The 11,449-nt window shown below is 44.0% G+C and overlaps 1 protein-coding gene across 2 annotated transcripts in view; it reads right to left on the bottom strand.

Moving 5' to 3' along the window:
* Positions 1-607: 607 nt before the first annotated feature.
* Positions 608-11,449, bottom strand: part of ephb3a (eph receptor B3a) — a 31,032-nt gene continuing 20,190 nt past the window's right edge. For both annotated transcript variants that reach the window (XM_047800524.1, XM_027148709.2), the window contains 8 exons: positions 10,918-11,026; positions 9,871-9,923; positions 9,568-9,690; positions 8,600-8,847; positions 7,244-7,459; positions 5,596-5,745; positions 4,511-4,704; positions 608-1,898 (listed from right to left, as the gene is read on the bottom strand). In XM_047800524.1, coding sequence (XP_047656480.1) covers positions 1,793-1,898; positions 4,511-4,704; positions 5,596-5,745; positions 7,244-7,459; positions 8,600-8,847; positions 9,568-9,690; positions 9,871-9,923; positions 10,918-11,026 — 1,199 coding nt within the window. In that variant the 3' untranslated portion in view covers positions 608-1,792. The remainder of the gene's footprint in view (positions 1,899-4,510; positions 4,705-5,595; positions 5,746-7,243; positions 7,460-8,599; positions 8,848-9,567; positions 9,691-9,870; positions 9,924-10,917; positions 11,027-11,449) is intronic.

Here is an 11,449-nt window from a genome sequence, read left to right as displayed (position 1 = left end):
TAAATTAATTTCCTATATTATACATCCTATATCGTATCATTGTGCTCGTTAGCATTTCCAGAGTAACAGGCTTGTGCCACGTGAACAGATTGAAAAATGTAAAGCTTTCCATATTTCTGGAAGGAGTCTCCATTGTTAGCACTCTGGAACAATCGCTAAAGATTCCCGTTTGTTTGTTTTTATTATGACTATTACGATATTTTAGGTTATAAAATAGCTATCATGATAACTTTTGCAAATACACATAAAATAACTTTCGCAGATGTTCTAGAACATTCACCGGAGCTATAAACTCTTTGCTCTTTATTCCTTTTATACGACTTCCGGTTATATTTGCCAAAGATTCGGAGTCTTAATCGTCAGACGACCGATCGTACTGTAACGGTAACCATGAAGATCTTCCGACCGATCAGGATTAAAAATTCACCAGTACTCTCCTGTTAGCAATTTTTTATTCCATAGGTTCCGGTCATAACGGCTTTAAGCTCTGACAGAGGAGCGTCTCGCGTGAATAGGACATTTTGTTTCGCAAGTAGTGAAAAGAACAGCAGGTCTGAATTTGAACACACACCGGCCATCGCAAATTAATTCGATCAGGTCTAATTAGTCTCGTATGAGTGGTGTTTATTTACAGAATTATGCATATTTTGCGACAGAGTGAATTACTGGTAAATAGGAACAGCCGTTAAAGACCGGCTTTTATGAGTCCACGTGTCGTCTCTCTTCACGAAACAGGATCAATCACAGAGCTCTGAAATCTAGCATGCATATGAATCTCGTTTGGAAACATACAGTACACACACACACACACACACTCCATAACATCCTCCTCAGTCACAGTTAACAGTAATTCTAAGATCACAGTCCATAAGGAGATTTGTCTTAATACTGGAACGTGGAAGACGAAATACAACAGAGGTAAACAAAAACGCTTCAGGAGTCGACTTCGCTTCGGGTTCAAAGGCTTCTTGAAGTTCTCAACCTCCTCAGGTGATTTTTTTTCCCCCCTTCGGAAAACAAAAAAAAAATTGTTTCTTCTCTTCTGCGCCTTTCTTTTCTTCAATATGAAGATCAGAAGAGAAGTCTCGGAGAGAGAGAAAAAAAGGAATCGAAAATGTCCTCAGGCCGACAGCAAACCCTTTCATTTCTATTTGGGGCTCGCATATTAATTCATGTCTTTAATTCATGTCAAATTTTATTCATTTAGCTTATAATTCTTCGCTCTGTATTGCCTCCGGAAACGCACAAACGGAAGGATTTCATTAAGAGAACACCCAGAACGCTACCGTTAATAATGCAGGAAAGCTAAAGGCAATCCGGTAGCATGCGAACCAGATGCTTACTCCTCTACTGGTTCTTATTTATCGTCAGCCAAGGTTACATTTAAGATTGAAGTTACTCCTTCTTTGAAAGGTTTGCCGTTAGAGAAACATGCATGCATGCAAACTGAACCTGAGTAGTAAAAAAACAAACAAACAAAAAAAAAACACGGATTTGAGCTGCGTAATAATCGTCCAGTGCAAAAAAAAAAAAAAAAAGAAAAAATCGGAAAGAAAAAAACCCCGAAAGACAAGGGAACAAAAAAAGAATGGAATACAATCCGAGTCATTTATACACGTGCTGCTTCGCTCAGACCAGGACTCGTTTCCGTTTAAGGAAGCCTAAAGCGTCTCTGAAAAGTGCCTCAGGTTTGATGGATGTGATGTATTTCTGAAACACCGCACACTCTCTGAGCCTGTTGATGATGAAACGTTCCTCAAAGGGGAGGTCCCGTGTCCCGTTCGGACTCGCCTCAGACTCGGATGGGGAGAGTTTGGCTCATTTGTCTCATGTCCTGCACGCCGCCTAAACTCTTCCTCTGGTGACCAGGCAAGGTCCCGCCGATACGATACAGATCCCTGAGGAGAAGTGAAGGAGAAGAGATGCATTAAGGTTCTGAATGGTCAGAAAGTAACAGCGATTTTCTTTTGTTATAAAAGAGTCACCGGTAAAAATCAGTGGCTTCACAAACTGCACAAAGAAAAATGCAATCGGAATCAAAATCAGAGAACGGATTCAATGGTATCGCCAAAAATACAATCACACCGCCCCGTCGCTTCTTCTCACACGCGCAGGGTCAGAGTCCGTACTGAGCTGAGAACGTTCCAGCACCCAAATCATATCAGCTCAGTCAAGGTGGCTTTCTATTAACAGGAATAAGAGCGAGGCTGAGGATATAGCAGGATTATGATATAAATGTGGGTGGAAAAGTATCCACAGTCGGTATGATGCAATCACCGGGTTTCTAGTACATCACTACATCGGCTGTCACTGTATCTGCAGTTATTCGGTTTGAGGAATGTGTTTTAACATTCCCGCCTTTAATTACCGTCTTTGAAAAGTGCCTTTGTCAGCTAACGTTTAACGCCGTAGCTCCTCGGTTTGATACCCTGGTGGAAATACATGCATGGCTTGGTGCCTCTAGAGATTAAAAAGCTTCGGCGATGCTACGGTCGAGCCAATAAAACTGCTCGAGAGGGAGAAGATCAATTCAGAATAAGTCACTGTCCAATGGCTTTGCCATTTTGGAGCCATAAAAAACAGCTAACCTGAAGAAATGACAAGAGAAGCGAAAGCTATTTCAATCAATTTACAACACACACACACACACACACACACACACACACACACACACACACACACACACACATTTTGCACACATATGCAGCTGTAGACTCTAGAAATTGGATCACGGCGTGTCAACAGCAGAGACGGGCCGCCGCTCTCGCATACAGATGCGATCATAAATGGATCATCGGCATGCGGCTCCACGCGAGAGTGTCGCCCTTTTCGCCCACATACACACTCACACACTCCTACACACTCCGTGCTCTCAGCTTTACGCTCGGCTCAGCTCACTCGCCGCATTAAAAAGCTCATTAGCGGGCCAATTAAAGCTGCTGCTCTCTCTTACTTTCTCCTCCATCTCCCTTATTAGGCTCGCTACATCTGCCATGGCGGAGGTCTGCACCGCCGCCGCTTTAAGGAACAGCGTGTGAAAAGAAACGACAAGCACATCCACCTGTTTATGTAATACTTTGTTGTAAAAAAAAAAAAAAAAAAAAAACCCTCATTGTGCATTAAAAATTTTTTTTAAACTTTTATTTTAAGAAATTTAAATCCCTGAAAATATAAACAAATAAGTGAACAATTATTCATATATTTTCAAGAATTATTTTGTGTTATATTTTTAATTGGCTTACATAAGAATGAATACAATAGAGCGATACGACTACTTTTTAAAATCCGAATTAAATCCATTAAAATTGAAATCTATGTATATAAAAAACAATGAAAAAAAAAACAACAACAGTAAAATGTTAATTTAACTATATTTTATTTGTTTTGTTTTTGAAGATGCTGTTTTGGCATTTAAAATCGTCCCATTCCAATAAACAAACAAACAAACAAACAAATACAATAGAATAGAATAAATAATACATTTAAAGGATTTATAATAAATAAAAAAATACAGTTTTAAACCTACAATTAAGGCTAGGCAAATAAAGTTCTATGTAAGTTTTATCATTAGGATATTTTCTGTTTAGTATTTTTTTTTAGGTGTTTTTATCTAGGTGTTGATCTGGTGCGTCTCGAAGACCTCTCTTGCTAGTCGTCACTGTTTAACGTAAAAGACGTTGGTTGTTTCCTTTTGAAGTATGTTCATCAGACAGTACATTCAGACGCCGTGTCTTTGGCAGGATCAGGGGAGGATCAGTGCTGTGACAGCTGCTGGTTCTGAGAGGGTATATCTCCGGTGAGAGGCGCTCGGGGGTAAATGATGATTGGCAGAGTGAGTCATGGGGCAGAGCTCGGTTTGTCTCTCTCTCTCTCACACACACACACACACACACACACCAGATCACAAGGTGTTCTCTGTACTGTTTGAAACTGAACCCACGACTAAGAACTATTATTTAGTTGTTACTGTAAAACACCGTGTTTTTGTGTATTTTGTCGAACTGGCAGCCTCGAACGTAGCTCTGCTCATGGACAGACTCTATGACTCTTGTTAAGCCATGAAATCATTTTTCACTTCTTCAAACAAATTCGGAACAATGCGACTCGACACACGGAGGATTAATTAATAAACGAATACGTGCTCTTTTCGAACGAGCTGAAAAAGCGAGTGGAATGGCACGCCGCTAATTATTTTTTAATTACTGCAGTGATATATTACAATAGGTGCTTCATTACACTTTTCTCGAGGGATGTGCGGATAAACGCGTGATTCATAAAGAAAAAATCTGACGTCAGTCAGTCAGACAGACAGACGAGCTCGTTAGTAAATATACCCTTAAGACTTCTGACCTTCAGCAACAAGTTAAATACAGAACAATGTTATGTAAAAGCCTGTGTAAGCGTTATGACTAACCAGATTTGTGAGTACAGACTTTGAAATAATTCACACACACACACACACACACACACACACACACACACACACACACACACACACACACACACTTACCCTGAGTGTGCGGAGGTGAGTGTTTTGAGGCTGGCGGCATTGCGCAGCAGCTTGTCCAGCGTGCTAACGATGTGGGCGAAGCGTGGCCGTGCGCTACGCTCCTTCAGCCAGCACTCGAGCATCAGTTGATGAAGAACAGCAGGGCAGTCCATAGGTGGAGGAAGCCTGTAGTCCTGCTCCACTGCATTCATCACCTACGACAAGCCGACGTGGACAAGAAGAAGGTGATGCTGGATGTCGCGTGCTGTACTTTCTCAGTGGACAGATTGAAATAAGTCTCATTGTCACTTACGCCTTAAACACTTCGAGCTGTCTGAATCAACTGGCTCGTATCGACTGGCTACATCAGTTCATTTTCAAATTCAAAGTCAATTTTCTTTAATATTTTCAATTCTATTGTATGTGCTTCAAGTCAGTAAGACATCATCCTGAATTTGTTTCAAATCGCAGAAAGAGTCAATTCCATGATTCACTGATTCCAGGCTGTGAACTCTCAAGAGTTGACTCTGAAGCTTTGGAGTTGATTATACAAATCAAAAATGATTCAAGTGTTTCAGTCTGAGAGAGAGATGAATATTTTGAATTTTACTATGTGGAATTGAATGAATCAGGGCTTGAAGTGCAAGTAAGACCCTCTCTCAACGATTCAGATCACCAGCTCCTTGGTAATACTGACATAGCTTTGCAAAAATGTTCCAATTAAAGAGCTCCCTGGCTACAGAAAGTTTGAGAACCCCATAGCAGGTGAAAGTTAGAGAAACCTCATTTGTCATATTGTTTCAAATCCTTCTGAATGGTTGAAACAGTTAAGGCAAAGACGCCAACGTCCCTAATAATAAGTGATGGCTAGTCGAGAACAGTTAGCGTTATGTAAATGAGACGGTGCTGACGGCTTCCTGGGAGATTCTGCTCCACTGGTTAGCCACGTTAGCGCTTTTGGGCGATGTGATAAAGAGACAGCGCATGCAGGTTTAATCCTCGCCTTGGCAGCGCCTGCAGAGCGACGCTCACGTCTATATACACACTCCATCTGTAAGAGTGATAAGGCTCGAATGTGTGTGTGTGCTGCAGTTTGTCTCACTCACATCCTGGTTGCTCATGTCCCAGTAGGGCCGCTCTCCGAACGACATCACCTCCCACATGACAATGCCGTAACTCCACACGTCGCTGGCCGTGGTGAACTTGCGGAAGGCGATGGCCTCGGGGGCCGTCCAGCGGATCGGGATTTTACCACCCTATGTGTGGAGAGAGAAAAGCGCCCACGCACCACATGAGCCGTTTGACGCCAGCTTCAAACTCACCAGATGCCTAATTAGAGTAGAGCCTGAACACTTTCTCGCGGGCTTCCCTCCTCGCAGTGTGCTCGCTGATTTGGCAGAAATCTGACTGTGGCACAAGCAGTAAGGACAAAGATGCTAATCACCACACACGCTAATCACATGACGATGTCATGCTAGCTCTGAAATACTTCACCAAGCCTGTCTGTTATGGTCACCTGTGAAGGAGGTGTGGCCTATGCATTGGTCACTCTTAATGCAGCAGGACTATCAATCACTTAAAGGGAGTGTAGCCTTTCTTCCTGTCAGTCTCAATGAAGAGGTGTGGCCTCTCTACCTGTCAATCTTAATGAAAGGATGTGGCTTTTCCACTTTGACGATCTTAATAAAGAAGGGAAGAAGGTTTGGCTCACATAGTAAAGGCCAAATGGAGGAGGCGTGGCCTATATACCCGTTACACCAAATAAAGAAGGCATGGCCTATATGCCGGTTAGACCAAATGGAGAAGGCGTGTCCTACATATCCAGTACACCAAATGAAGGGGGAGTGGCCTTTAGGCTTGTTAGACTAAATGAAGAAGGCATGGCCTATATGCCTGTTAGACTAAATAAAGGAGGTGTGGCCTATATACCCTAGCACCAAATGGAGGTGTGGCCTATATGCCTGTTAGACTAAATGAAGGAGGTGTGGCCTATATACCCTAGCACCAAATGGAGGTGTGGCCTATATGCCTGTTAGACTAAATGAAGGAGGTGTGGCCTATATACCCTAGCACCAAATGGAGGTGTGGCCTATATGCCTGTTAGACTAAATGAAGGAGGTGTGGCCTATATACCCTAGCACCAAATGGAGGTGTGGCCTATATGCCTGTTAGACTAAATGAAGGAGGTGTGGCCTATATACCCTAGCACCAAATGGAGGTGTGGCCTATATGCCTGTTAGACTAAATGAAGGAGGTGTGGCCTATATACCCTAGCACCAAATGGAGGTGTGGCCTATATGCCTGTTAGACTAAATGAAGAAGGCGTGGCCTATATACCCTAGCACCAAATGGAGGTGTGGCCTATATGCCTGTTAGACTAAATGAAGAAGGCGTGGCCTATATACCCTAGCACCAAATGGAGGTGTGGCCTATATGCCTGTTAGACTAAATGAAGAAGGCGTGGCCTATATGCCTGTTAGACTAAATGACGGAGGCGTGGCCTATATACCCTAGCACCAAATGAAGGAGCTGTGAACTATATGCCTGTTAGAACAAATAAAGGAGGCGTGGCCTATATACCCTAATGCCTGCTAGTCCTAATAATTCTTTCTAATAAATCTGGTTGCTGATCAGATTTTTGGAGGAATGATAAAGCACAAATACGTTTTACAACGTGTGATACACAGCGTTGTTCCTGCAATAAATCTTCAATGATAACAGAAACTTTTTGGCTCCAGATAAGCACACACTCACCAGGGAGCTGGTGTAGGTCGGGTCAGATGAGTTCTCGTCCAGAAAGCGTGAAAGGCCAAAATCAGAAACTTTGCACACCAGGTTGCTGTTAACGAGGACGTTGCGTGCTGCCAAGTCGCGGTGGACATAGTTCATGTCGGAGAGGTACTTCATTCCGGCCGCGATGCCTCGCAGCATGCCAACGAGCTGCGTCACTGTGAACCCACCATCGTTCAGCTGGAACGGGAACAACGTCATCCCAGAGATGATACACAATACAACAGGGGAATGTGATAGAATAATATGAAATAGTTATTATTGATATCAATGTCACAAATATTATTACTGGGTCCATCGGCAATACGAACACAGCTGTTAAAGAAACAAGAAAGATTGGAGCCTCGACGAGTGCTGGTGTATTAACGAGTCTGAAGTTATGACATACTAGCATCTTCTCTTGCGCCATCACTGGGGTACTGACGTCACTGAATGGTTCCTGGTTCCTGTCTCAGAATTGTTTACACATGCATAACACCACACCACTCCAGGGCTAATCAGATTAATCTACACCACAGTTCTGCTCGACTGCCCTCACAGCATTGTGTAATCCACTTCCAGATAACCGAGCGACACGGTTTGCGGGCTCCAAGCTAGATCTCCTTCATTCTGCTAATCCTAGCATGCATAATGTAGCTGTCATTTATGAAAGGTTTTGATCTCTGGAAATGGCAGCAGATAAGGCGAGCAAAAGAGGAACCTCGGAGACACAGTTCTCCGACGAGAGACCCCAGAAGTCACTCTGAGCCTCAAAGAGGAACCGTTAGAGCAGATCATTAACTCGCACGTGTGCCTGATCAGTCACAAGCTTGTTTTTCTGCTATGTTGCTGATGATTCATGAAGTTTGCTTCGGTGGGCAGATGTAGCATTGTGTGTGTGTGTGTGTGTGGTATCCTGAGGTAAGGATGGTACACTCAGTGCTGTGAGAGACAATCAGTCCTTTAAGCCCAAGATTGACTCATTGAGCTAGATGGTCAGTGAGGGACGTCTTTTCCAGAAGCTCGTTTATCCGATGCAGCTTAGCACAGAGATGATCTGGGGTTCCTGCTGTCAGGAGAAAACCCTAAGGTGGAACCAAGTTGTAAGGTGAATTAAGGCTAGTCCCTCTTGCTTGAGGCTTAGCAAGTTCTCCTGTCAACACGCAAACCTCAAGGCGCTGCCGGACCGGTTACCTCGGCTTGATTCAACGAGGTTCAGAGACTAGTTCCTGGTTTTTAATTCCGTTAAGTGGCACAGATGGTGAAGCAAACTCAAGTGAACTCCAATCACCTTACTGAAAGTTCCTGAAAAGGTTCCTGAAGTTATACATCTGAACTCACCCTGAGGAAGGAGTCCAAAGCTCCGTTTTCCATGAACTCGGTAACTATCAGCACCGGGCAGCTCCGGGTCAACACTCCCTCTAGGTGGATGACGTTGGGATGGTCGAACTGGCCCATGATGCTCGCCTCAGCCAAGAAGTCACGCCTCTGTCGCTCCGTGTAGCCTGCTTTCAGAGTCTTGATAGCCACAGCCACTTCCTTCCTGCCATGCTGCTTTAACCTCCCACGACATACCTCTCCAAACTCCCCTGGAGGAAAGGAGAGAGGTAGGAATGGTGGGGAAAAATGAAAGGAATAACGATTTAAGCAGAGAGAGGAATACAACTGATAGGACCGGACGTAAAAGGAGGCATGGATCGGTCATGCCGTGGAAACAGTGTTCGTTCATTTTATTTATTTATTTATTTATTTATTACTACCGAGAAATGTCACATTTTATTTTGTACTCCATCACTAAGGCATTACAGATCAAGAGCTTCAGATAGTATCTACATAAATCATCAGAATGTGTGAAAAACAAATGAAAAACAATCATTTTGAATGGAAGCCACACAACTGCTGCACACTGAGAGAAGGATCTCTTCCTGTCAGCCAAGAACAGGAAGTGATCTGCATTTACATGACTGGATAATTGTCTAAATGAGCAAGTGAACTATTTAGTGTAATTTCCAAAGAAAACAAAAACAGAACAAACACACTTCAGGAAGAGCGATGTTCCCCTTACAGAGAGCTGAGAAAGTTTCATGATGCAGCTTTTAATAATGGTTGTTATGTGTTACCAGGTTTGTACGCACTCCACGCGCTCCGTGGATGAAGTTTGATGCTTGTCTCATCGAATGTGTGAACAAAAGCCCCAGCAGCTATCAGTGTCGCGCTCGGATTAGACATCGCACGTTTCTGACACCTGATCTGTGGAGGAGGTGGCGTGTGAACTGACCGCTCTCTTTGGCGTGAAATGGCTTGTTTACCTGCTCCGATGACTTCCTCGATTTTCACGCAGGAGATGTCAATCTCGCGGGCAAACTCGTGCACCGCCTCGTTGGGATCCTCGTAAGTGAACGGGTCGATGTAGACTTTCACACCCGGGGACACTGTGTGGAGGGCAAAAAAAAAAGGGTGAGGGATCAATAAATATGGCGAATGTCTCGACCCTAAACATGTTGTGTGTCTGTTCAGGACTTCTCATTTATCTGTTTATATGAATGATTGTGAACGGAAGGATGGTGTGAGAACTACTGCTTTGCGTTTATCCCAGATGCAGCATTACTCACCGTACTGCTGCAGTTTCTCTGTGTACTCCAGCTCAGAGCCCGTGCGCTGCCTCCTGAAACCAGACCAAAGGCGTTCACAGTGTGATCACGTACAACATTCGCTCTTAATGAGTGTGCCACGTCGTGCGCACTGTGTGGAACTGTTCGGCATTGATTTCACACCGCTGCACGGGAGTTCTGAATCACCGGAACAATAAGCGTAGCGGCTCGAAGATTGCCTCATTTTCCACCGCAGACATAATTGCGCCATTACATGGTTGAAGTGAGCCGAACGCAGGTTGCGTACTACAAACTCTGCCCTGAACGCCTGCGCCTGGGGGAGGAGGTGGAGGGGATGGGGGTCAGGATCGCCACGAACGTGACGTTTATGCGGATTCGCTATAAGCTTGGCTCGCTTTGAGGAAGTCTGGAAAGCTCGAGCCATCTCATTATGCCTCTTTTTGTTTTGCTAACTTTGCATTAGGAAGGCGAGCGAATGAAAGGACGGTCTGGCGGAATGCGTTGTCTCCTCTATAAAATGCCCCTCCCCCTCACACACACACCTCCCCCACCTCCCACGGTCCTACAGTATTGTTGTGTTGTCACGTAACAATAAAAGCCGACTCTAATTAGCATCTCATTTCCAATGGAAATGGGCGGCGAAGAAGAATGACATCTCATACGTGGCCGTTGCAACGCACACGCATTAGGACAGACTGAAAAAGAAAAAAAAAAAGAAAGGAAGCGAGAAAGCAATGAGAAGACAATCAGGGGGAGGTTTGCTAACACAGACTCCGCTCTTTGCAAAGTGTAAACTCTGAAATCGGCATTCTTTTAGCCTTCTCTGCGACGGCTCCAGCTGACGATCGACAGCACTTCTGCAAAATGGACATCTTTTTTTCCTGCAGATGCTTTTAAAAGAAAAAAAATCCAGACGCTTATAAATATAATGCTTATCGTGTGGGTGTCGGAGACGCAGTCGGCATTTATTTTACTAGTTGTGATGACGTTAGCTTTTTTTTTTTAAAGTAAAATCCACGATCAGGGGATTTGATCTGTCTCTCTCACCTGAGGCAGAGAACGGCGATGACCACCGTGGCCACGATGACCACGAAGCCGGCCAACGCTGAGCCGATGATGAGAGGCAGCTGGTCTTGCACAGAGCGCTCCGGATCGTCTGCAACAGACGAGGAAACGGGGGACAAAACTCAGACGTCGGCGGCGTTGCCAAAACCGCAAATATTTTACAGTGTTAAATTTAGAAAAAGAATGAAAAAAAGCTACATTACAGTACAGAAGTCAAAATAATAACTAACAACTGTTTCCATCAGCGATACACTAAAAAAAAAAGCCTCAGAAAAATGATAACCATAGTTACGCTGAGGTGTGTGTATATTATGGGATTAGCTTTCCATGCTTGGTGTAGACTTTCTATAGTATAAAGCAAACATATTGATTTTTTGGAAGCTGCGAGTCTCTGAGGCATCTTCAAACCTGAATATTTGAAAAGTGTTTAAAGCGCCGTCTCGGGTCGTTCGGTCAGACTGCGAGGCGTCTAGAAAAACATGCAAATACGTGATGTTCACATAGCGCACGTGTT

The sequence above is a fragment of the Tachysurus fulvidraco genome, chromosome 1, assembly GCF_022655615.1.
Source record: "Tachysurus fulvidraco isolate hzauxx_2018 chromosome 1, HZAU_PFXX_2.0, whole genome shotgun sequence".
NCBI lineage: Eukaryota > Metazoa > Chordata > Actinopteri > Siluriformes > Bagridae > Tachysurus > Tachysurus fulvidraco.
This window is presented reverse-complemented; position numbering and strand designations above follow the sequence as displayed.